This window comes from Anser cygnoides, chromosome 6, assembly GCF_040182565.1.
Source record: "Anser cygnoides isolate HZ-2024a breed goose chromosome 6, Taihu_goose_T2T_genome, whole genome shotgun sequence".
Classification (NCBI taxonomy): domain Eukaryota; kingdom Metazoa; phylum Chordata; class Aves; order Anseriformes; family Anatidae; genus Anser; species Anser cygnoides.
In genome coordinates, this window is record NC_089878.1 from 17,453,204 (window position 1) to 17,480,531 (window position 27,328).

At 35.5% G+C, this 27,328-nt stretch overlaps 1 protein-coding gene across 2 annotated transcripts; it reads left to right on the forward strand.

Moving 5' to 3' along the window:
• The first annotated feature begins 674 nt into the window (after positions 1-674).
• CWC22 (CWC22 spliceosome associated protein homolog) lies at positions 675-26,389 on the forward strand. 2 transcript variants are annotated; one of them, XM_048061487.2, is made up of 20 exons: positions 675-928; positions 1,350-1,443; positions 2,568-2,635; positions 3,480-3,599; positions 3,709-3,966; positions 4,537-4,665; positions 6,238-6,406; positions 6,789-6,842; positions 7,812-7,947; positions 8,037-8,243; positions 8,362-8,424; positions 8,794-8,889; positions 10,154-10,235; positions 10,572-10,632; positions 19,506-19,583; positions 20,684-20,836; positions 21,798-21,925; positions 22,742-22,843; positions 22,944-23,140; positions 25,557-26,389. In XM_048061487.2, the coding sequence occupies exons 2-20, from the start codon at positions 1,417-1,419 to the stop codon at positions 26,141-26,143; spliced, it is 2,715 nt and encodes a 904-aa protein (XP_047917444.2). In that variant the 5' UTR covers positions 675-928; positions 1,350-1,416; the 3' UTR covers positions 26,144-26,389. The 2 variants fall into 2 exon arrangements, with proteins under 2 accessions (XP_047917444.2, XP_013027078.3); XM_013171624.3 differs by lacking the exon at positions 675-928 and having other exon boundaries at positions 1,003-1,443; positions 3,712-3,966.
• Positions 26,390-27,328: the final 939 nt, after the last annotated feature.

Genomic DNA, 27,328 nt, shown 5'->3' on the forward strand with positions numbered 1-27,328 from the left:
TTGGGCCCCTCAGTACATGAAGGACATCAAGGCTCTGGAGCATATCAAGAGAAGGGCTATGAAGCTGGTGAAGGGCCTGGAACACAAGTCCTGTGAGGAGCGGCTGAGGGAACTGGGGTTGTTTAGTCTGGAGAAGAGGAGGCTCAGGGGAGACCTTATTGCTCTCTACAGCTACCTGAAAGGAAGGTGTGGGGAGCTGGGGGTTGGCCTCTTCTCACAGATAACTAGCGACAGGACTAGAGGGAATGGCCTCCATTTGCGCCAGGGGAGGTTCAGCTTGGTAATTAGGAGACATTTCTTCTCAGAAAGAGCAGTCAGGCATTGGAACAGGTTGCCCAGGAGGGAGGTGGTGGAGTCACCGTCCCTGGGGTTGTTCAAGGAAAGGCTGGACGTGGTGCTTACACTAAACATGGTTTGGTGGGTGACATTGGTAGTAGGGTGATAGTTGGACAAGATGATGTTGGAGGTCTTACCAACCTTAATGATTCTATGATTTTTTTTTTTTTTTGTCCTGTGACACATTCACATCAGCATTGCCGAGTCCCAGCTCGGCTGATAGGAGCAACAGGCCTACTATGGACGAATGAACTCAGGAAGTGCTGTATCAGTTTACTTCCTATTTTGTTATTGCTTTTTTTTTTTTTTTTTCCCTGCAACAGTCCCTACAACCATTTTTTATTCAAAATAACAGCCTGAACAACAAGAGCACGGACGAAGACGGCGCTAATTCCCTCGGACACCCTCTGCCCTGCTCGCAGCCAGTCCGGCGGCCCTGCCCTCAAGATGGCGGCCGCGCCACATGGCCGCAGAACTACCGATCCCGTCGCGCAGCGCTGCCCGGAACATGGCGCCGGCTGAGCGGGGCGGTGCCGAGCCCGGCGCCCTCATTGTGCGTCGCGTTCCGGCGGAACTGCCGCGGCGGCGGGCGGTAGGTGTGGGCCGGGGCGCTGCGGGCGGTTTGGGGGTACTGGGGGGGGACCGGGGAGGCCCTGCCCCGCACACAGCCGCAGGAGCGGGGCAGCCCCCGCCGGGTCTCCCGGCCGCTGGGGTGGGGTGGTCGCGGCCTCCGTCCCAGGCCGCGGGCGGTGGCGCAGCGCCGAGACGGCTCGGGGCCGTGTGGCCGGGCCCGGGCTGGCTGTGGCGGGGCGCTGGCGAAGTCCAGCTGCCGTTGTGTGCCCTGCACGTCCTTGTGCCTGTGCTGTGCAGCCCTAGGAGGGGGTTGCTGTGCACCTGTGGTGGGGCTGTTTGTTTGGGTTTAATATTCGAGCGTATGAAAACAACAAAGTAAAAACTCAGGTTCCTCTGTCTTACGCGGTAGAAAAAATGTGAGTGTTTTTTGTGTGTTGTAGATGAAATGTTTTTGATGCACTGATCCACTTTGCTGCGTGTTCAGAGCTTCATAAAATAGAAGTCGAGATGAAGAGCCGGGTGACACAAATAAATGTAAGTGCTCTTAGGTCTAAATTAGGGGGTTGGTTATTCTGTTACTGGTGGTTAGAACCCTGCATAGGCTTCCTTGCTCTTAGGTTTGTCCTGACCTTTCTGACTGATGTGGCTTTTGATAGGGATGCTTGAGGGGTAGGTTGATATCTTCTTGTATCTTTCCAGTCGTGATTATAGTAGTGTGCCCTCATCTTTCAAATAAGCCAGTTAGGCGAGGCATGTTGTTTGGAAATTGACTAGGAAGGAGGCTGCTGGCTGTGGCAGGAAGCCTGGCCAAGAGCTGCGGGTGACTTCAGCAAACATACCTGGCTTTTGCAAGGAGACATGAGAACTCCCAGTTCCAGCAGCATCCATAGCATTGTTTTACTCCTGTGAACGTTCACTTGTCTGTTAGGGCAAAGGCAAATATTGTAGAACTTATGAGAATGGATAGTCCAAAAAAGACCTGACTCTTCCCATGTGTTAAATACATATTATATACATTACTTGTGAAGTTGGGAATGATTTAGTAAGAAAACAAATTATGGTTAGAGAAAAGGAGGAGGTTAACAAAAAATATGTAATAAAGAGGACTCTCAGAAGAGGGAAAAGACACCAAAAAAGTGGCAGAATTCTGTTAGTATTGGATATGATTCGACAAATTGTACGGTGATGCATGGAGGAAGAAAGCAGTAAAGGAACAAAGGGAGACTGAAGGTCAGTCTACCCTAGTCTCTAGTCTGAACAGCAGATGCCTTGGGGAGTACTTTCATGGCTGCCTTGCTTCTAAACTCTTCACAAGTGCACTCCCAGTCTCCACATATTTGCAGTTTCCTGAGCCAGGTAGTTTCTTTGGTAACCTATGTGATTTTTTTTCTTCTGTGTTTAGTTTGAGAGCCATGAACCCATGTCCAAACTTAAAATCTGGGTCATCCTGTAGCAGGGAGTTCTGCTGCTTAAGTAGGCATTATTTAGAACTAGCTCTCCTTGTCATGAGCCTGACTGCTGTAAGCTTTATTTTATGACCTTCGCTTCTTGTAAGAGAGTAGGAGACTAAAGCCGTGGTATGCCTTCATGTCAAAATACACATTGATTATATTATATTATAACATCGGGGCTTGAATTTTTTCCTGTTTTCTTTAAAGCATGGTTCCAGTCACGAGAGGAAAGAGGAATACGCTTCACGCCACAGAAGTCTGTCTCCAGAGGACAGGTAGAAATGACTGATTTATATAACCTATTTTTTCATTTGTATACCTTCCGTAAAGAGAAGTCCAAAAACAAACAAAAAAACCTCTGTGCTTTTTATCTTTTTATTTATTACCATAGCTGATCAGTGAAAAATAACTGCAGGTTTAATAAAATACTTGCATGCCAAGAAAACAGTAATTAAATTGACTTGTTATTATAACTAATTACTTAAAAGTTCTTTACTCATTTAGTTAAAATCTCAAGGGTCTCAAAAATGGAAATTAGATGCCAGCTTCTTTTTTGGACTCATTGCTGATACTACAACTGTTGCTTTAGAGCAAGATTATGAAGGCCAGCAGGAGATGGAGAAATATCATTTGAAGCGCAGTCTACTGAGGCAGGAGATGAACTACTAGCAATTTACTTTAATTTCATGTTTTAATTGGTATAAAACATCTTGTACCAAACAGAATGTCATTTTTAATAGTGTCTTTTCTGTTTCATGCAACACCAGTAAAAGTAGGTGAAATGAATGCATACATCTTAAGAAATACCGCATGCAGCATTTGCCTTTGGTATTTGATGCTATTACCATTTGGCACATACTTTTAAGTTGTAGGAGGTGCTTCCTTTTACAGTGCTTCTCTTGATTAAAAAAAATATATATAAATATGTGAAATGTATAAAATTATTTGCTGCCTGTCAACATGTTATTATAAAGGGAGCATCTTCTATTTGAGTGATGCATGTATTAAGACCCAGAGTGCAGAGGTGGACTTGTTGGCATATATGTAACAGATTGTTTTCAAGTAGATATTAATAGCACAGCCTTTTACTGAGAATTTTGTTTCTTGGGTTGTGAATAGGCATATAGAACGTGACAGGTCTCCATCTCCCAGAAGAAGAAGAAGATACTCTGATGACAGCAGATATGATCAGGAATATTCAAGAAGGGACTACTATGATGACAGAACTTCAGAAGGAAGGTGAATACCAAGCCCTGTTTTTTAATCAGTATGGAAGTACTGATTTTATAGAATAAAAGGTGAAAAATTCTCACAAACCTTTTCATTACCTCTTATTTTGTCTCCTTAGAAGGACAGAAAGAGGGAGAGACAGACATTATGAGAAGTGGGAGGAAAGAGAATCTGATCGAAGGAAGCAGAGAAGACTCTCTTCCCCTGATCGCAGAAGTCCAGAGAGATCAGCAGTTCAGAGCTCGCTTGCTCAAGATGAGACCACTTCAAAGAAGAAGAAAGAAGAAGTGGATCCAATCCTTACTCGCACAGGTGGTGCATATATTCCACCTGCCAAGCTTAGGATGATGCAAGAACAAATCACTGATAAAAATAGGTGAGTTGATGGTAATGTATTAGGATTCTTTCTAAAAGCAAAATGGTAAAGGATTTTAGGAAATGTTGGTGAAAATGGGATGCCTTATGTAGGCTGTAATGATTCTTTTGAAGGTACAGTTTTCTCACAAAAGCAGATGAGAGCTGTCTGCTTGTAGTCTTCGTCCTTCTTTTCTCTTGGGAAAACTGAATATAATGCCAACCAGTCAAACAAGCCAAAAAAAAAAAGCAAACATAACAAAAAAAACCCACCTCAGATTATGACTGTATCCATTTCTGCTGTAAATGGAAGAGTGGGATACAGAGTATAAACAGGGATTTTTTTGTAATACCTTAGAAAACCAAACATACTGTGTTAACACCACATCTGTGGAGAATTACATTTTGGTATATCATGTTGGTTTTGTAGGTTCCTGATAGTTAAATGTTTAACTGTGAATTGTTTTTCACATTTATGCAGTGAATGTTTTCTATGTTATTTAATACAGCTTACCTTCATGCTTTTATATAATACATACAACAATGCTGCCTCAAACTTACACATTAATCATTTGTGATACCTTTGTAATAGCTTGGCATATCAGAGGATGAGTTGGGAAGCCTTGAAGAAGTCAATCAATGGTCTTGTCAATAAAGTGAACGTTTCTAATATAGAAAATATCATTCATGAGCTCCTTCAGGAAAATATTGTTCGGGGAAGGTAAGCGATAAAATATTTTAAAACATCTCTTTTGCTTTTCTATTAATAGGTATATCGTTCACTTGTGTATCACTCTGTGTGTTTAGTAAATGGATACTAGTCTGATGTTAAAATTCACCTTAGTCTGTATTGTCCAATGTAGAGGAGTTCCTTGCTTGGGAAATGGGAGTGGGGGAGGTGGAGGAAGCACTGTATGCTTGGAGGAATAAGAGAGTACAACACATGATAGGTTTCCTTTTCATAGTAGTTTTACCTGCTTATATATCGTGAATGGTTTGAAACTTACAGGTGACTGTGTCTATTTACTTCAGTATTCCTAGGTTTTTATCTGGAGCTAAGTATTGTCTGAAAATACACTTTATTACAGCTGTCTGACTAGATTGTTTTCCACCTTTATCTTTGCCATTGTAGCGTGGAGAAATGATTATTGTGCTCTTTGAGATCAGTACTAAGTCATGGCAACTGTATAAGTAAAAGCGGTCTGAACTAGACTAGTTTCACTGGCATCTCAGAGCATCTAAGTTTCAAAACAAAATATTATGTTCCTGTACACCAGTATGAAGTGATTCTTTTCAACTGATGACCTCTGATTTAAGTAGGAATAAGCTGATGATTTTGGCTTTAGATCCATGTAGGGTTTCTTTTGAAAGACACAGATTTCAATTGGCCATAGACAAGACAGTTGTTTTTCAAGTATGTACTTTAAAGATTCGTGTTTGGAGATTTTTTTTCTTGTCTCCCTTTTGTAATGAACTAATGCAACAACATTGAAATTCTATGTACTACAGCACTAGAAAAAGTAAATCTGAGAGGTCTCAGAAGATTCTTTTCAGACTTCACTATTGATATATATTTAGGATGATGTAGTAACTTATGAGCCCTCTGCTTCTATTCATTTAGGTTCTAAAAAGATGGTCTTATTTCAGTTGTGTTCCAAAACATAGTTACAATGTTGAAGAATGCAGGTTCATCTGAGAAAAGCATTGAAAAGTATTACTTAGCCTATTCTGGCTTTACTAAGCATTCAATTTGATTATTCCTAGGTGGATCTTTCAAGGATCTTTTATGAAAATATAATTTTGATTTCCTAGCTAGTTTTGCTTGTTTAGGTTATTCAGTATTTTGGATCATAATTCTTCTTTGTAAATAGTTGCAGAGCAGATGTTTTTTTCTGTCACAAAGAGATTTTTGCTATTTCCACTGAGGGGGCTGGGGAAGAAACAGCACAGTCATACAAATCTAAAAGCTTAAGAAGAGCCTGCAGTGTGGTTAAAAATAGGATAATTGCAGGTTACAAGATAGAGACTTTTTAAGTGCTTACCACTTTAAAAAATAGCTCTAATAGGCATAATATTTGAAAGATACGGTGCTAGTTTAAGAGTTTCTGAGTTCAGTCATGTTTGGGCAACTTGATTTTGCAAAACTCCATTTGTTGCACAATAAACAACTGATAGAAAGATACCAGACTGTCATTTTCAAACTGTTGTAACAATGCAATCCTATTTTATGATATGTACTGCATTAAAAACATTAAGATTTTTCTTGTAATAAAACATTTATGTATTTTTACAGGGGGTTGCTGTCTAGATCGATTTTGCAAGCTCAGGGTGCCTCTCCAATTTTTACCCATGTTTATGCAGCTCTTGTGGCAATTATCAATTCCAAGTTTCCAAATATTGGTGAATTGATTCTCAAGAGGTTGATACTAAATTTTCGCAAAGGATATCGCAGAAATGATAAGGTATGTAAAATGTCAAGAAGCAGCATACTGAAACATGTAGTTCTGCTGTGTTGAACTTGTACCGTGTACATTCAAATGATGTGCTTGAAACGAACACAGCCGAGACCTGTGGATTGGGACCCATCATTATATTTGACTTAACATGAGTACATTAAGTATATTAGTATTAGAGTATCACGAAAGCTTGACAACCTATTTTAAGTTGGAACTGTGGTGTATTTTTATTTGAAAGTATATGGTCCTAATTGTAGAACATACCAAAATAGTTATTTTCATGACTTAATTTGACTGATATGCACAAATCTTTAGTAAGAGTGTCTGAGTTCTAAGTTTTTCTTCTGTATAAGACGCATTGTAATTTCCTGCTTTATTTCTTTTGCAGCAACTCTGTCTAACATCTTCAAAGTTTGTGGCACATCTGATGAATCAGAATGTGGTATGTTACTATTTGATCCATACTTTATGTGGCTATTTTTGTATTTATTTTTCTAGCTTCAAGACTATGGTAGCCCAAGTGAAGATGCTTTCTCTATTCTAAAGGTTACAGTGTTTGCTGTAAGTGTTTAGGACCTTTTTAGAAAAGACGTTCTATATGGTAATTTGGCTATGAAGTTTTCACTTGCCATTGCACTTATACTTCAGAGCTTCCCAAAACTTCATGTATGTGTTCAGGCTAGTATTTCGATAGTTTGCTTTTTATCAAAGGCTGAGTCTGGGGCTCTGTCCCAGAGATCTTAAACAGAGTTTTCTCACAACACTGTGATCTCATACAGAGTTAAGCATCTTTGTAGGCAGAATTAGACTCAGATGCATTTCAATCAAATTTGAATCTATCTGTATGCCACTATCTTTTGTGTTTTAAATCCCAGGATTTCTACCCCAGTTAAATGGGATACCCCAGTTTGAAACATTAGTTTCTTCCTTAATAAAATGATGTATATTCCCAATGGTTTTTTGAAAGACTGAAAGAAACAATCTCATATATGCCATTTGCTTATATACGTGACCCTGGACGACTGGTTTGATTATAGACACCATTCATTCCAAAACTAGTATTTTACATCCAGGTGGTTTTAGTAATGTGTTATTTTATTTGCTTGTTGGAAATGCCTTCTGTTTTATCTTAGGGGCAAAATATTTTTCATCGCTTGCTCACCAGAGTGTAGCCACATTTTGGTAGCATAGTCATATTGACTATGAAGATGGTGTATATACAGGTAGTAAAATTGTATTTGAAATGTTGACTACATCTTAATTAGCTTTGTCCTGTGTGTTGCCTTGTGTATGCATGATTGAACGAGAGTTGTGTGACATCCTCAAAGGCTAGACTTCTCAGACAAGTAAATCACTCTACTAATAATGGAACATAGTAAATTCATGTTCTTTACTGATATTCTTTTTAAAGGCTCATGAGGTTTTGTGTTTGGAAATGCTCACCTTGCTTCTTGAAAGGCCTACTGATGACAGTATTGAAGTAGCAATTGGGTTTCTTAAGGAGAGTGGGCTCAAATTAACCGAAGTTTCTCCTAGAGGTATTAATGGTAAGTAGAATTAGCCATAACGTTAGGGTTTGTTTTTGTTTGTATTAAAAAGTCCTTTTTCATATTAACGTTTCTGTCTATTTTGAAAGCGATCTTTGACCGTCTTCGACACATCCTGCATGAGTCTAAAATTGACATGCGTGTTCAGTACATGATAGAAGTCATGTTTGCTGTACGGAAAGATGGCTTCAAGGATCATCCAATCATTCCAGAGGGATTAGATCTAGTGGAAGAGGAGGATCAGTTTACTCACATGTTGCCATTAGAGGATGAATACAACCCAGAGGATATTCTTAGTAAGTTAGAAATGGGAAATACTTCTGTGTTTGTATTCTTGGGGAATACAAACTGAAGATTAAATATGCAGTGTTGTTCTTCATTGATGTACTTTAAAGATTCTCTTTTATTTTAAAGATGTTTTCAAGATGGATCCGAACTTTATTGAGAATGAAGAGAAATACAAAATGCTCAAGAAAGGTAGGTGTGTATACGCATTTTATATATAACAGATGTATTATGTATTTTACATGTATAATGTGTGCATATTTATGTCTATATATATTTATGTGTGTTTATATGGCATTTAATTATTCAACTGTTACCAATTTTATTATTTAACAGCAGGTGGTATTTGTGTCCCAAATAACTGCCTTTTAGTTCATGATACACCTTTCCAGTGTATTCCTGCAATCTTCTTCAGTGTTGTTTCTGCAGCTATGTATCATTCAGTTGTGACATACCTTCTCCACCTGAGACACTCCTTCACTCTTAGGTGTTGGATCAGGTGTTCTTTGATGAAACTACTGTGATTCTACATTCCTTTAATCTGGGATACTGTTCTTTCAGAAATTCTTGATGAAGGTGACAGTGAATCTGAACCAGATCAAGAAGCTGGAAGTAGTGAGGAAGAAGAAGAGGAAGATGAAGAGGAGGATGAAGATGGTAAGTGTGTGACTGGAAACTTAGAGACCTATTGTTGTGGTTTTTTTTGTAGATGAAACAGGAAACGAGACCTTAACTTCTGTTACACGCTTTCCAAAATTAAGACTGTTGCAATATTGAGGAAGGTTTTAATCCAAACTTATTCCTACATCTAAGTATTTAATACTAGCAAGTAGTATTCTATTCCATCCGGTATTTCTTCCATTTAAAAGGAAGCATTCAGCATAGACAAAATGAGAGAGATCTTTGCTTGATTGTTCTTGACCTTATCAATTTCATTCAAGAAGACCCTTGCAGACCTAAAATGTTAAAAATAACTTACATGAAAATGCTAACTTAACAACAACAAAAAAAAAAAACAAACCCTTATGGTCATATCTTGTGTTATATCTTACTAACTTTTGAAATCAGACTGGGTTTTCTTAAAACTGTATTTACATCTTTGTTTATATCTCAGTTCTGTTCAGACCCCTTGATCTGCACCAGAAGTACTCTATTCATGTGTTTTGAGATAATGTTGTATATACTACAACGTAACTGAAACGTTAGTGCAGAGTCTGTAACTGAAAAGCAAGCAAAGTGCTGTTCTTGCAGAATACTGAGAATGAATTTCCTCACCACTTTAGCAGAGTATTTTACAGCAGAGCAGAACTTCCACGAAACTTCTGGTTGACTGGAGGGGTCAAGGAAGGGAAGAGTATGAGAATTCACAGGATGTTTATTCTATTGCTAAACTTTAAAGACTGAAGGAATAGTGAATGAAGGTGTTTCTGGAATGGTTGTGGTTTGGAATAATAGATATTTCTGCTCTTGATTCAGGAGAAAATACAACTTTGCAGAATGCGTTCTACACATAGTGGAAATAAAAAATTCTCTTGTTAAATACAGGAGGATCTATATAAAGCATTGTATAGTTACATTATTCAGAAAATACCTTGTTAATAACGTAAGCAAAGAATGTTAAACCCAGTGGTGCAATTGCTAAATCAGGTTTTAGGATTTCAAAGGAATTAAACTCTTAAAATTGTATCTCTAAATATTTACCTGTTAGTCAATAATCAGACAAACACTGTTTTTTTATTTTTCCCCCTGTAAAAGAAATATATATATATATACACACACACAAAGTTGCGAATTAGTCTTAAATATTTGTATAAGAAGTATTGCATAGCGTGTTACAGACCTAATAAAAACAGATGTGTTATAAGAGATTGCTTATACCTGCCTTGATGTTTTGCTATTTCAAACTGCTTTTCTTTCCCAGGCCAGAAAGTTACAGTCCATGACAAAACAGAAATTAACCTGGTCTCCTTCCGTCGTACAATTTATCTTGCTATTCAGTCAAGGTAAATATTATATAATTTATACAGGAGTGCGTTTCTTTTGACATGGTTGAAGTTGAATATTCTTTTTTCTTTAAATTGTATGCTAAAACAGGATTTAAGTTCAATATAGAGCCTGATCTAATAGTGTAAAGCAGACTATTGTTTGACAAATGGGTAGATGAATTATCATCCTAAGATAAATTCATTTTGTTTTAAGTGTTTATGAAATTAGTGCACTGGGACTCTTCTATGAATATTGCTGTAATCAGAATTGTTTGAGTGAACAAAAGTCATGGTTTTTAGTGTACTTATATTGCACGGATAAGGAGAAATGTTTTTTTTTTTGTCTTATTATAGCTTAGACTTTGAAGAATGTGCTCACAAATTGCTGAAGATGGACTTTCCCGAAAGTCAAACTGTAAGCCTTGCTTTTTATTCTTTTTTGTTATTAACATGATTATTAAGTAGTTCTGTGGTAGTATATAGAATCCTTCCTTGTCCAAGGACCTAGTCACTAAAGAGAGTGGATGAATGGGTAGTCTCCTTACAGTTGCTTCTCATAATGTCTTTAAACCTTTAGAGCAAATAGGCTGATACTTGTTTCTTAAAATGCTTTTTTACACAGTTTCTACTTTCTGTCAAGCAGGTCAAATGTTTAAGGCCTATTTGAAAATGTTTGTTAGTTGGACTGTTGGAAGAGTTAACCTCTAACAAAAGTGCTGTAGCATGGCAGATACTCTCAGCTTTCTGTCCCTGAAAGAGAATGGAGTTGGAGATAATACTTGAAGGCAGCTGTGAACTTTGTCAGTGGGGCTAGAAATACAGGCTAGTACTAAAAGAATGAATTGTGGTTTTGCTTCCATAGTCTTTTGAATAATAGTGCGTATTGATTTAAAACAACTTGGGTACGGATGATTTATTGCAATCTTCTCAGACAGAAATTGTTTGCAGACACTGTTTAAGATCAATTGGTATGTTTTCAAGTAAAGGAAATTGTTCATCAGTCAGTAAATAATTTACATGAAAGCAAATTAAGAATTCAGGTGACTGCTGTGTATTTTCTTACCTGATTCTTTAATTCTGTGCATGGAGTACTTCAAGACTACCTAAATGCAATACTAAGCATGCATAGGATTATGGCTTCCCATGAAGCCATAACCTGAAGGATTCTACGTAGAGGAAAGAAATCCTGTTTTGCAGCAAATCAGTTCAGCTACAGAGCGAACAATCTAGAATATACAAACTACATCATATAATGAAGATGTAAATTGAGTAACACTGCTTATTGAGTAATTGCTTAGCAAAATACTTCTCAAATGTTGGTGTTTAAAATACCACTGCAGTCTATCAACTACCAACTATTCTGTGATCAAGATCTACAAAGTAAATGTATTTAAAAGGAAAACAACAACAAAAACAACAAACAAAAAAACAACACCACAACCTAAGTCAGGATCTTAGGTACGTAAAACAGTCTTTTTTTTTCACCACTTAATTTGGGAAAACTAGGTGTTTTTGAGACTTGACTTAATATTTGCTGCCAGCATACTTGTTTTTACTTTATGTGAATGCCTTACTTGCTGAAAAAATAATATCCCAAGATGCACAAATGCAATTAAGGTGTTACTTTCCGTGTAGGACTAATATATAGGGTACTAATTTACTGAATGTGAATCTTTTTATATTACGTAATTGTATGAAGTGCTTTATAGAAATAAAGACAGAAGTTTGAGCTTTGAGAAACTTGGTATTTCCCCTGCTAATCAAAATTTAAAATACAAGAACAGAATACTCCTTGGCACTGCAGTGTACTACAGGATACTGATGAGAATGTCAGCAATTTTTTTTTGCTTTTATTTAGTAAGCTGTTTTTCTCTGACTTGAGATGGAGACACTTTTCATTTTTGCTATGAACTGAAATGCTGCTTTTTCAGAAATAAATGATACTGTTAAACAGAAACATCAGTCTTCTATTTCCTGTCTGATATGCATGCAGTTAATTCTTAGTCTTCAGCTTTATATTCTCCTTCCTCAGACTACTCACCTGAACCTCATCTTTTTTTTATGCTCCTTTTTTGGATGCAAAGTTTCTATGCCTCAGTGTCTATTATTTTTTATCTAAAACACCTTTCTACAATTTTGTATTGCAAATTTACAGGCAGTTTTTCTTTTTTTTGGTCTTTAACAGAGGGTTTTAGTTTTTTTTGTTGTTGTTGATTTTGATGCATTTTGGTATGTTCTGCTCCTCACCATTTAGCAGTAACACTGAAGTATTTAGCATGTCAAATATTCAGAATTTTTTTTTAGTTTGCCTTGTAAGGAAAAAAACACATTGAAACTGATATTCTTTACAGTAAATTTAATAAGAGGCTTGCTTTTCTTAAGTGCTAAAGGACCAACTGACGCCTGCAGATCAGAAGTTGAAGAGCTTTGTTGTTGTAGTCTCTTCTAGAGCCTGTGACAAGCTGTTCTAAACAAGCCTTTCAATTACTTCTTAAGCATATGTTTGGTCTTGGCACAGAGTGCTACTTCTGTTCTTAAAAAGTACTGTTATTATCTGTGTTAAAACTGCATTAATGTAATGCACTGCCAAAGAAGAAAATTTAAATAAATTAAAACTAGTAGAGGAATATGATATTACCAGTTTTCTGGCTTCTGAACTACAACGGAAGCAAAAACCAAGCCTGTTTAAAATGTCAGAAATAGGCTTTTCAGTTTGCTTTCCCTTAACAGATTTTTGTTGCCTCTGCTCTTGGAGGAGTATGTTTCAGTTTCTGGTGGTTTTAGTTGAAAGGATTTGAGAATCTTCATGGTAGTACAGATCTAGACAGAAAAAAAGAAGTACTTAACTAGAGAATCATTCCTTCTTTAGTGTATGAGGAATGCAGATCTTTTTCTGAAAGATCTTACTGCATACAGAATACTTAATTTCGAAAGGATTTAAGCATTGTTCAAGCTGAGAGTATAAAGTGTTCTTCCCTTGTTGCTCAGCCCACAGGGGCGGGAAAAAAAAACACCACCTTGTTCTTGCTCTTTAGAAGTTTGGCTGAAATAGGTTTGGCTTTTGTTTGTTCTTTTCATTGGTTGTGATGTGAACTACATTGGTGTACAGCAAAGTTTGGAACTTCACTAAATTAAGTTAGCTTCATCTGTAAGATTATCTTATCTTCGATACAGCTATCTCAAAAATAATGTGTCACAAGATTTTTATTTATTCACTTATTTTTTTACTTGAAAGGAGAAAGCTTGTTCTAGGCACAGCCTTCTTGAAAGAATTATGCATGCTTTTGACACGTTTCCATTTTTATGGAATGGTGTCACACTTCCTCAAATCAGTCCCACTTTGGAGTGGAGGGGGTTGTGAGTGTCTCTGTGCTATTTCTGCATTTAGCGTTTGAAGATAACAGGAGTACTAATTTTGACTTGACGTCCACTGAAAATGTAGTCCAGGAAGCTGGTATGGAGTGGGATGGTCTAAAGCTGATAACTGTCTTCTGGTCAAGTAGATGATTTCTTAGATGCATTGGTTTCCTTTCTCACTACAAGGCGTTGCAACAGGTAGGTTTGGCAACTGCACCGTGATTACTTCACAGACTTGCTACTATCTGTAAAACATGATCATCCTCAAGTGGTTCTTCTGTCTTTTGTAGGAAGATTTTTTTTTCTGAGCCCTAGATGCTGAATCAATGCAAATTTTCAGAACTTGTGTTTTAAAAATAGTACATACCCAAACAGTAAATGAGATTGAGTTTTGTATGTTTAATTGGAGTTCTGTTAATGCATAAGTGCAGTATAACATGGTATTTCTCTGCTTCTTTTGTTGTTAATATCAGTGTTGTTAATAGACTTACACTTCCATACATGAATATCCCTAATTGTATGAACCATATACTATATCAGCTTGGACTCGATCATATCATTTAGTTCAGGCTTCTAATGAAATTTAACTAATTCTTTTTAAATACATTGCCTTAAGTCTGCAAGTTTCATCAAAATCAAAGCAATCTTATTCTTGAACCACTCATCTAGGCATCTGCCTGGCTCAAGGCATTAGTAGCTCTCTTAGTTTCAAGGTATTGTAGTAGGATGAAGAACAGTAAAACTAAAAAAAAAAAAAAAAAAAAAAACTTTAATTACTTTTTATATTAAAAAAAATCAGAAATCAGAAGGGTAATGTTAGGTTAGTCTGACCATTTTATGCTAACTGAAGTTCTTATAAGTTGCATAGTATTTTAATCCATTTTTTACATGCATAGGAGCCTCACAAGACTATAACAGGAAAAAAAAACAGCTTCTAAACATTATAGTTAGAACATGAAATCTTAATAGGCAAGGTCTTGCGCATTCAGTGGCTTTAATGTGTGTAGCATACAGTACTGTTGGCATCAATATAATCCCTGAAGATAAACTGCAGAATCTGGATCTTGAGTTAAAAATTGGAAAGCCCCTTCTTAGTGGAACCAGTTCACTTTCTTTCTTTCCAGTTAATCATATAAGTTACATATTTAGAAACGAAAACAGTTTCTAAACAGAGTTTAGTAGGTGTGAATGAACTAGATGCTTTGTCTGACCTGATATTTTTTATGATCTGAATAGGGGTTACTCTTACTAGGCTTTTGGATCACCCAAAGGAGCTGAGATTTTGAGGGAGAAATTGTCTAGTTATGTAGATGGATTATTGAAAATACCACTTGGAAATAACTAGCAACAGATTTGAGATACTTTTTAAACCATACCTGTATGGGATGAAGTCCCAGAAATTCAACTTAAAATTTAAAATTATCAACTTAATCAACTTAATCAACTTAAATTCAACTTAAAATTTAAAATACACCTTTTGGAATACATGAAATCTATTAGAAGATGAGATTATTTTAAGGTCTATAACTCTCAATAAGTTTAAATGTTTCAGCTCTTACTGATCTTTTCAACCAGAAAATAGATTTAAAAAAAAGTAAAGACTAATTTTCAACTATCTCTTAATTGTGATTTTTTGGATATAGGCTGTATGCACTTCATAAATGTGGTAGGTGATACTTCTGATAAAATATTTCTAATAAACAAAGTTTTCTATAATTGCATATCTTTGGCAATAATAGAAATGCTAATGATGTAAGAATAGCCAGTTTCATTATGTACCTGAGAAGCTCATTGCTCTTTGTATGCATAGTAGTGTATGTTGGTGTCTACACACAAAAGTGAGCGTATAGAAGACAAAAGGAATTGATATTTTTGTATGTTGCTTATAACAGGCGTTAGCTAGAACTCTGACTAGACATGGATCTTTCAGACATGTATGCATGCATTTAACCTAAGGAGATGGAATTGCTCAGATTTACTCAGTGGCATCACTTAATTTTTGCATGTGTACCTCTCCCTGTGTGGCTTTAATGTATTTCACCAGAACCCTTTGCGTGTGTTGCAAATTTGTAGCAGGAAACATATTTAGAGTAACACAGTTAAATATACATATACCCTTAAATCCAGTTAGTGATTCATACATAAAATCTTGTGGGTCTAATTTGTTGCAAGGCTTCTGATAACTGTATTCGGCTTTAATCATAGACTGCCCTAAATATGAAGCAAGCTGAGGTAAAAAATGGTAGATAAAGGGACAATAAAACTTGAGAAAGACTATCAGCTGACCAAACACAGGACAGACCTGGAGGCCATATAGTAGCTGCCAAAAGCACTGTGTTGTTTGCCAAGAAACCACCTGCTACTGAAACACCTTCCATTGCTTTGCTACTCTTGCCTCTAAGCAGCTAGTCTAATTCTGAGAAATGAAAGAGATGCTGGGGAGAAAGTAAGCATATGTAAGTTACATATACTAAAATATGCAACGGTAGAGAAAGCTTTGAAGGTAGGAAGCAGAAGACAAATAAACTTCAGCTGAAATTAAAATAGGAAAAGAGAAACAGCATCTGTGAAAGCAGTGCAAGTATGTGTAAAATGCAAGGCATGAATTTCACATACTTCCAGTTTCACAGTGATGTAAACCAGCCTATATCCTTTACTAGGTTTGTTTACAGCGATTCTGTAAGTTCCTTGTGTGATCATAGGCTCTATTTGCAGTGAATGTAGCCTTTGTGATACTGGTTGAATGTAGAGTTGGGCAGGTTATTCTTGTTCTGTAAAATGGTAAAACTGAAAACAAGTCTGATTTTTGTCTTTTCCGAGTTTACACTTTAGCATCTTTAAATTTATTATGATACTTTCCCTGCTAGGTTGCACCAAGGTCCATCCAACCCATAATCCAGTTTGGATAAGAACTAGGAGTTCTTTAGGGAGAACTGAAAGAAATGCCATGTATTTAGAGGGATCTTTCTCCTTATCTTCTGTCTCAGCAGTTTTGGGAAGTGCTATTTTTCCATGGTATAATATTGAATTAAAGATATTTACAAAAGATCATTCACTTCATCTGTATGGAACATCAGATATTTTTGAAGTATTTATTTATTTTGTGATTGGATAGCTCTGCTTTCAGAGCTAAGCTTGATAGTCATTTGTTCAGCATTGTATGAAAGTCTTTAAACAGCACAATATCTAAATTAAAACTGAGAAACAAGTTCATTGTATTCTCTAAAGCAAATGGTGGGCTAAGACCCACAGACTCTCCTTGCCATAAAGGTCATCAGAAGTGTTATCAGTGGAAGCAAAGAAATGAGTTAACTAACCTTTTCAAGCTATAAATGAAGCTAGAATTGCTATGTGAACTTCTCACATCTCTCAAAAAACAATTAAATCATTTTAAAGTTTATTAATTTTTAATCTGGAAGATGGTTACTCTAGACCTAACCTCGAGTTGTTTTGATAACACTAGCAAGAATATCTGTGGGCAGGTCTATTTTCATGCATGTGGTTATTCGAGATACCCTCCTAGAAATCATTGTAATATTTAATTAAAATGTTAAAATATTTAATTACTGTAAACCACAGGGGATACCAATGTTGTAATTGCATTTAAGATGAGGAAGAGAAATAATTTATTTTTTCAAGTCTTGCTGACTTTATTAGCAATGGCATCAGCACTTTACCCCTGTTTATTGTTTAAAAACTGATTAACTGCAGCATTACTGTAAAACAGAATAATATAAAAAGTTAATATGCATTTTAATATACCAAGCTAACGCAATGCGACAGTGTTGATAGGAATGCCTTTAAACACAGTTGCAAGCTTCTATTTGATACATTACTGCCTCAGTATTTAGAAAGGATTATTTCTTGCTAAACATAGTTGGCTTTTTGTTTGTTCTGAGTACAGTGTGTGATGGGCAAAATGTTTCTTTTCAGCATGCGTGCCTGGAAGAATGGCACAAGTGGGAGAATATCGAGTCTGGTAGATGTTACACTAAACTGCTTTCAGATATAAAAAGAATAAATAACATGATTGAAATTATGATAGCTCAGGCAAAACTTCATTTTATTTTTTCCTCAGTTAAGTAATATTTTTATGGGAGTGTTAGTTGAAAGAAATTTATATGAACTAATAATGAAAAATAAATGACTGATAGCCTAAAACCTGTTTGGGAATGCCATAAACTAGTTCATAGTATGAAGTAGGTCATATGAGAAAATACTAAAATAAAGTTTTAATGGGGGAGATACTGCAGTCCTTTTTTGTGCCATATATTTCATGGCTCTTAATTTATATAAAAATGTTTGCTTCAGTTGTCTTAATTACCGTTTCAGATTGTGCCCTGAGCCAGTTCATAGCTGTATCACAATCTGCTCAGTTCACATAGCCAGGAAAATAAGTTTTATATATATATATATAAAAATATATATATGTGTGTGTATATATACACATATAAAAATAAATAAATAAAATCCTGTATGTTTATTGCCTAGACCACTGGTTCTCAGCGGGTGAAGTGCTCTGATCCTGGAGGTGACAATCACATTTCCCTCTGGGTTTTGATCCAGATTCCCTACTGGTGTTGGTGCACACAAAAGAACATGAGGTGGTAGCTCCCAGGGGGTGCCAAGATAATGATCTTGGGGTGATGATATTGGGTAAAGAGGAGAAATGTAGTCAGGCAACCTTTCTTCCAAAAAGGCAGCCCTTTTTTTTGGGAGAGGAGAGTGGGGTCAGAGCTGGTTGTTTTAGATGGTAACAGTGGAAGGAGAGCATCTTCTGTGGGATTGCTGTAATTGATACTTACATCCACGTGCCCTCAGACAGGAGGGAAATGGAAGGTAGACTGTTAGTGATGGAATGTATGTAAAAGCTTTGAGAGGCTAATCTCTCTCTGCTTCCCCTGCTCCTTCCTAGCCATGAATGGGAGATGCTTGTCTAGAGGGTGATTCCAACCAGGAGCCTAAAGCAGTTTCCTTTAGAAGAGTTTCTCTCCATTCCTTCCGTATAAAGGAGGAAGTCTAGGCAAATCAGCCTCATGAGGCTTAAATTTAGGCTTCCTGAATTTCTAATGTACCTGAAATAGCCCAAAGCTTATTTAAAAATAAATAAAAATCCAGAATGGTAAAAGCACTCTTGTTGGATTTATTTTTTTTCATTTGTCTGTTCCTCCCACCCCTCACAGAATTACAGCTTTATTCTCATTCTTGCCAGCAGTAGGATTTAAAAACCTGACTTTTGCTTGAACTACCAGATGGTTACTTTGTGATTAAAAATATATATATATGAATAATTATACCAATTACATACAGAAATGTTATGGTTTAAAATTGAAATAGTTGTTTTAAGATGTGTATAAATGTATATATGCTTAACTCTCCTCCCATTCATGAGCTGCCAGTTCCTACTCATAAAAGATGAGTGTATACATGCAACTTTCTAGTTTCAAAGCCTAGAGTTCTGAAATTAAGATAACAAATATGTACTAACCATACTTAGGTATTATTTTTTCTGGGGTTTCCTGTGATACACTTCAGTATGGATTTTCTTACCTTCATTTTCTATAGATACAGGGGACTGGTGCTATTTATAAAAAAAAGTTTTTGTGATAACTCCTTTTCCTCACTGTGGTAAAGGCAGTTTGTAAATTAGATTTGACTTTGTTATTGCATTGTACAGTGTGTTAGCTCAAAAATTTAGCTTAAGCAGAAGAGGAAATATGAATGGCAAATAGCTCATGTTTAGGCCCCCAATAACCTCAGAAACAAGAAATTCAGAGAAGTGCTGACGTTTCCAATGAGTTTTATGTAGATAGTCTTGTTTTAAAGCTGGCATCCATGTATGGATTTCTTCAATATTTTGGTACTTTGTAATGATATTTTTACTGCTACAGTGAATTTATCTAGTGAAAATTTTATTTTATTTTAAATCAGAAAGAACTCTGCAATATGATACTTGACTGCTGCGCTCAGCAAAGAACGTATGAGAAGTTCTTTGGGTTACTGGCCGGGGTGAGTTCTAATTTCAGATTTTATACTGTATGCTTTACTCTAGTTCTTGTGTCAAACTTAAATTTTAATAGATAAGTAAAACTAAGTCTTTATTCTGAAAATGGTTATGCTAATTGATTGAATTAACATTTTGATTGTAATAAGCATAGTGAATGCAGAATAAGAACTCATTCTCTCCTTAGGTTATTGCTTTTTTGCCTGCCTGTTTTCATTACTGTAGAAAGGTAAATTGTAGGCCAAGGCATGGTACTAAAAGTTAAAGGTACTATGAGTTACTAGAAAAATCCTTTTCATGGTGCTAAAGATTGACTTTGGAGACTCCTCTTTTCCAGATGCTTCAGATTGTCTTTAGAGGACAAAACAGTAATTTCAGTCCTGTTTTTTAGTTTTTGTTTTTCAGTAAACTGCTAGTTCCTTGCTGGCTTTTTTTTGTGTGTGTGTGTGTGTGTAAGTAATTAATAGTTGCAGTTATTTCTTAGTTTAAGCTTTCCCTGTCTTGTGTTGACAGAGCTGACTAGTTAAGTTCAAATAGTTGTCCTAAGGGAGCAAGCAGTTATGCTGAAAGGGATTGTTTTTTTCCATTTCTACTTTTTTATCCAATATTTCTGCTGACATTGTTACGGAGCATTAACCATATGAATCTGCATATTCAAAAGCAGTAGAATATAATTGTCAATTTCCATCTTTCTTGAAATGTTTATGTCCAAAATGTCTTACCTCTGGCTGTGTTCCCTGCTGCCTCTCTAATTTTGAATACCCATTCAATGATGTCATGAAAAAGTTATATTTGAGGGGTTACATCCAGTGAGAATACTGGATGTATGGAAGTAAAATAAATTGCTGGATAATTTGCTGCAGGTCAAAATCAATTATTACTACTTCTGCAATGCAGATGAATTTCTTGCTCTGACAAACTGCCAAAAGCAATAAAATATATCAATTTGAAGGTATTTTCTTCTCCTTTAAGTATTAGTTTAAAGGAAAACCTTGCAGTAAATATTAGCACCATTACATTTACATTGCACAGGTAATTTATATGTAGGGTATTTGCATGTTTAATATTTTGTTTAATCTGTTTAAATTGTAAAATACTGTTTCAGCGTTTCTGCATGTTAAAAAAAGAATATATGGAATCCTTTGAAGCTATTTTCAAAGAACAGTATGATACTATTCATCGTTTGGAAACAAACAAGTTGAGGAATGTTGCCAAGATGTTTGCTCATCTACTGTACACTGATTCAATTCCCTGGAGTGTAAGTAGAACAGTCTATTGTCATATCCTTTTTATTTAATTATTAATGCCTAGTATTTTGAAATGGTAGGTAAAACATCAGTTTTACTATTTTTCTGCACTTTGGAGCTATTGCTATTTAAAAAAATATAATTAAATATATTCTTAGGCATACTGTTGAACAATTGTGTTGATCATCTCTTCTTCCTAACCTATCCCTGTCCCCTGCAGTTCTTAACTAGTTGATTCGCACTATTATTTTACAGAGCTCAGCTGGAATTGGTTGATTAAAATGTACTTTTTTTAGCTAATCAGAGGTGTAAATAGTAGAACTGTCTCTTGAAAATAAGTCTAAAAAAATAAAAATTATCCTTATAATTATATAAAGTTTTTCATTTTAATGTATAATAAATTTTAAAATGCTGCATTTTTGTTATTTAAGATTTCTTTTAGAAAGAATAAAGGCAATCTTACATTCTGCTATATAACAATACAACATTAAAAAAATAATTACAGGGTAACTTCTCTTTTCATGCACTTTTATTCTTGTTACACAACCTAATCTAATTGTCATTCACAAGTCAGTTGTGAGTTGTCGCACACAAGTCAGTTCAAATATTTCATCTGTTTAGAACTGAAGTTTCAAATCTTTAACTTTCCAGAAGTTCACACATCTGACTTTTTTTAATCCATGGAATTTTCTTAAAATAAATCCTAAAACTAGTAAACTAAACATAGTAAATTTTACTATGCTAGTAAAATTACTAGCATAAAAGTGATCAGAAACTTTCTGCAGGTTGTAGAACAGAATTCTCAAGGATGAAAAAGTCTTGACCAAGATTTAGCATTTATATTTGTGAACAAAAATAAATAAATAAAAATCAGACTGTTAGTTATTTCAGGAGGTCAGTGGGTTTTAAGAGAAATGAAAGAAAGAATGTATGTTTTAGTGTGTTTTTTTTTTTCCCTCTGAACATTTTCAGGTCCTTGAATGTATAATACTGAGCGAAGAAACCACCACATCCTCCAGTAGGATTTTTGTCAAAATATTCTTTCAGGAACTTAGTGAATATATGGGACTTCCAAATCTAAATGCAAGATTAAAAGATGAGTAAGTTGAAATCTATTTCAAAACTGTACATTGAATTAATCAATGTGAAAAAGTAAAAATAAGAACTCTATTTTCAAATTCAAACAAGACCGTAGTTTTGTAGCTGTAGTACTCAAGAGTAAATACATGTATAACTTCATTCATTTCAAGAGTCCTGTTAAATTGAGTGCTACCTACCATTGACTTGGGTTCAAGTATGTGCGTTTATACATACTGCCATACAGCTGGCTATGTAATAAAAGTTGCTGTGACTTCTCTTTCTGGCAAAACTTAGAAAAAAGCACCTAATCCTAGTTTTTCTAGGATTAATTGCTTGTCCTTCAATATGATATAAATAACACATTATTTTAAGTATGTATGTTTTTAATACACTGTATTCTGGCAACGCTAATCTTTGTTACTAGAAGAAACCCCAACTTACAGGAAGTACCTCTATGTATTAACAGAATTTAGTAGATGGTTTATACTTAGGGCCCTGTTTGATGGAACTTTGTCATAGGTACCTAGATCTTTGACCTTCTTGGTCATCAAGTAATATCCATTGCTATCACAAGCTAGATCTCAGAGGTCTCTTCAGGGCTTCACAAAATTAGGCTCTTGATGTTGTCAAAATCTGACAGTATTTTTTTTATTAGACCAATAGAAGAATTTTGTTAATATATGCCACAGATATAATGAAAGTGCTGAAAAATGCACGAGGAGAAAACTTATGCCGTGCTATGAAGTTGTGTGCAGTTCCTTTTTCAATTTATTAATGTCAATGAGAATTAGTGCTAAACTGGCATAGCGCTTGATTTAGATGTTTGTTTTCAACAGAACATTGCAGCCTTTCTTTGAAGGATTACTGCCTCGGGATAACCCAAGAAATACTCGCTTTGCTATCAACTTCTTCACTTCTATTGGCCTTGGAGGACTAACGTGAGGAACATTTTTTTGTTTCTATTTGATTCTTGATTTCTTTCCCTGTGCCTCCCCCTGAGAAGGGGGAAAAAGTTAATTTTTTTCTTTTGTAAATTAGGGATGAATTACGAGAACATCTGAAAAATGCACCAAAGATGATAATGACACAAAAACAAGATGTTGAGTCATCAGATTCCTCTTCATCTTCAGAAACAGACTCTTCTTCAGATTCTGATTCTGACAGCAGTAGCAGTAGCTCAGAGTCATCCAGCAGCAGTGACTCCTCATCTAGCAGTAGCAACAGTAGTGACTCAGGTATTTAAACACTAACTATTCATTTCCCTTTTATTTGTTGCCATACTTCTATTTACTGCTCTTGCTACATATGCTTGTTTTGATAAACTAGCTATAGAAGGTGTCACTGTGTTTTGTTTAAAACGTATACAGGAATAAAAATAAATATATGTAAAATTTCTTTAACTTATGTGTTTCAAAATACTACCTTTTGCTCATGGAAACTTACTTTAGAAATCAGAAAAACTACTCTCTATTTTTAGACACTTAAGTATTTGAGGAACACTGTGTTATTGAAGACTTTCTTACACAGTTGATACCTGTTACACAGAGCTATCATTTCAGTTCAGTGGAGGAAGGAGGGGTTAGAATTGTTCCCTATTAATATCTCTGGGATGCCTACTGGTGATCTATGTCCTTCTCTGTAAATGTGTGTCTCTTCATGGATCAGACAAGCCATTGCTCAGTTCTAGCAGTGTGTTTAATTTTATTCTTCTTCTTAGTCTCCATTTCCTAATTAGCCTTCCTCAAAAAGAGTTTGTGTGTTGATATAGTGAAGGTTCTAGTCTTGAGAGAAATCTCTAAGGAAGAATCAGCTTTTGCTTACAACTTACTATTTTATAGTTTTGTGTCATAATCACTATTTAGCATCTTGTATCATCCTGCTCATGTGTAGTGTTCTGTTTGACATGAAGTGTCATAAATGTTGCTTAATCTGTGAAGTACATGCTAGTATGAATTAGTGTGTGCAGTCTCTCCTGTGTAACATGAGCAGATGATAACACAGCATGACTTTCTATAGTTCAGAAGCTTGGTGATTCAAAGTTAATTTGATTTATTGTGTGCCTCGGAAACAAAAATATAGATTAATAAAATAAAAGCAGTGTGAACTGCTCGTGTTTTGGAAATGCATTTCTTTCCTCTGTTGCACTGTTACTATAGAAAATCTGATTTGGGTGTCATTATGAAGCTATCACATTAATGACAACAAAGCACTAGAGGAGGGCACAGTTAAACAGGGTCAGAGAAGGCGTTAGTTCAGCAAAGAGCCAGATGGCTCCTGCAAAGACAGCTGCAGCTCTGCTGAGCTGCTTGATAGGAACCAGAGAGGTAAGTCCTTAGTGACAAACCAACTGAGTCTGCAGTCTGCTAGTACGAACACTTAATTTTTGTAATCTTAGGACCTTCTCTTTTACTACTTGTCCTTCCTTCATGCAGGAACACACATTCATTAAGACTTTTGATACCTTAGCAGCCTGGTTTCACCTTTTTTTTCTTGTTCTTGTGTACTTAAATACAGTGGTTGGAACAATAATTTGCGATAACCGTATTCTGTAACGGTAAGCTTCATTCAGGCTTGCTATAAAATGAAGATCCATTACTGGTTATAACTGTGTTTTCAGCTTTTTAAATCTAAAATAACTTGGTAGAGATAAAAAGGAATTTTTCATAAGTGTGTTACACAGTATTTAAGTTTTTCAGCAGTACAGTGTATGAGAAAACAGAAAAACTGCTGATTAGAAATTGGGCATGCAACTAAACTGGAGATTGCTCCTTACTGACATTTATTGTGGAACTTCACTGTCTGGCTTTGCACTGCTCTGGACAGGCCGTTACAACCAAAACTGGGCTACCAGAGGATGAAATTTGTAGTGAAAGATGCTTATTTGTTTTTACTTATTTTCTGGAGTCTTTTTCTGCATTCTGGTGGACGTAAAATGATAGGAAAAACACTGTTGGAAAAGAAAAACTGTATCTTCCAAAATCTAACTGAACTGATCCATCTTTGCACATTATCAGAGTGCCAGTAAGCCTTAGTTCAAACAGATTAGCCAGCTGCTCTAAAACTCAGATATTTGATGTACTATTAAATCAATTTATGGCTACAGTATTTTCAAAAGACAATTAGGAACAGTTAAATGATACGATACCATAGTTCATACAATAAGCCATAGTAATGGTTTTTCTCTAAATGGCTGTAACTCTGGTGTTCATTGTTTACTTACAAGGCTTGTCACATCTGTTGAGTGAAATCTAGTGGTTCTTTATAAAGAGCAAGCAGGAGGAGTAAAATCTCTTCCACAGAGATAAGCACTACTGTATATTCAGAAATATAGAAGTTAGTTCATAATCTATATGGTTTCAGAGGTAATTGTAAAACTCGGCTTTTGAAAAGAAAGTATTAGACAAATATAACTTCTAATTGAAAGCAAATCAAGTATTCTTTGCTGGTTTAAAGCAGTTGCACACTTTGATTTCATTCAGAAATTGTAACAGATATATATATATTTAGGACTATTAAAGTTTTTAGCTAAGCATGTTCTCTTAATGTTTTAAACTTGTTAAGTTTACAATGTGTACAATGTTCTTTATGTAGTTCAACAAATTGCAGTTAATTAAAATACAACCTTATTCACATGATTTGTTATAATTTCAGATGCTCCCAAAGCTAAAAGAAAGAGAACACAAAAGAAAAATAGAGAATCTGATAAAACTTCCAGGAAAAAACAAGGAAGGAAGAGGAAATCCATTGAGAAGAAAATGGGAAGGAGACAGCGTGAGGATAGAAGTGATACTGAGAGCAAGTCAGAAAGAAATCACCGAAATCCAAGAGAAGCACATAGGAGGGATGATGTATCAAAATACTATCACAGAGATGAGTCCAATGGCAGAGACAGTTACCATAGTGGAAAGGATAGGAACCATGAAAGAAGTAAGGATCTAGAAAATAAACACAGTGATTCAAAACTGAAGAAAGCAGAGAGAAGAGCTTCTTTATCTGATGATGAAAGTTATAGACACTGGAGCAAAGATAATGGACATCGGAGTAGAAAAAGAGAGAGATCTAAATCTGTAGAGAGACCCTATAATAATTCAAGTCCAAGAGAGGAAGAACAAGATGACAGATACAGGAATGGTTCAGAGAAACACAGAGAGAAGCACAACCGTTATTCTGACCAGTACAGAGAATCAAGAAAAAATGAGGACAGACGTAGAGAGAATTCCCCACACAGACGAAAATAATACCTAACCAATTTGAAATAAATGTGCATTTCTGGGCTGTTAAAAACTGTATTTTAAGAACTATGACTGAACTTTCTTAAAAAGAAGACTTTGTACAAAGTGATAGTTTGCATTTGTAAATTTTATCAGACTTTTTCAAATTTTCCGTACTGCTTTTTTATAGCTATTGCATTGAGTCTTTCTGTTAAATTTCTCCTTTGGAAAGATGAAGTTGTTTATTTTGTGAATAAAACAGTTAAGATCTCAGTGAAATGGGTGTTTTTGTCACTTAGTTTCAAGTATTTGGATTTTAACTTTTATAGTATAAAAATGTTGGGTTTTAACCTTGGTTAAATAAACATCAGAAATAGTGAGGCTAGTGTGATGAACATAAAAATCTAAGATTACAATATGAATGTTATATCAGGAGGATTTTTTTTAAAAAAATAGAAACATCAGCATGAACACTTCATGCTTTCTAGGGTTATATATTCTTTCATCTTCATAAACAAGGAACCAACTTTGGCCAAAATTTTCACGAAGAACTTCAATTGATTTATTTTTTTCTTGAAGAGTTAAAAATTGGAAAACCAATATTGTTGTTTTAAATGTCACATTTGAAAGTGTGTCAACTTGTTCTGTGTTACTTTTCACAGTGTTTTTTAATACTGTAACATCCTGAGCTAGTTATACTTGTGATCTTATGGGGGGGGGGTGGGATTTCAACTATGAATTTGATTTAAAGTTATAAAGACTTCAACTCCAGCTCTACAAGGGAAGTGTTTAAGGAAAGTAATTCCCAGTGTATATATTAAAAAAAAAAAAAAAAAGAGAGAAACAAAAGGTGTTTCAAATCTTATTTTCACTTTGAACTGTGTGGCTTGAAGTGCAAAATTTTATTGGAAGCAAAGTTGGCCCAAAAAAATCAGTTATAACGAAATTGTTCTATCTGGAGTCACTTGAAGCAAGTAACATTCATTGTTTGAGTAAAGAATCAAAATCATCCAATTAAGACTAAATTTCATCACTAGCTAAGGAAAATTCAGAAAGTCTTCTGGAGTGAAATAGAAAATAGTGTAGACATGGTTAGTAGTAAACACAGAAGTGATAGTCGTATATTATACAGTTGGTGCCATAAGACTGCATTTTTTCACTCAGCAAAATGAACACAATTGCTGGGTATATGAAAATTTGCACATTTCACGT

Bases quoted from the DNA above. Each gene is read 5' to 3' on its own strand.
- CWC22 (XM_048061487.2), top strand. From the start codon at position 1,417: ATGAAGAGCCGGGTGACACAAATAAAT. The intron at 20,837-21,797 runs GTAAGTAGAACA...GAACATTTTCAG, and splicing joins CTGATTCAATTCCCTGGAGT to GTCCTTGAATGTATAATACT. The intron at 22,844-22,943 runs GTGAGGAACATT...TTTGTAAATTAG, and splicing joins ATTGGCCTTGGAGGACTAAC to GGATGAATTACGAGAACATC.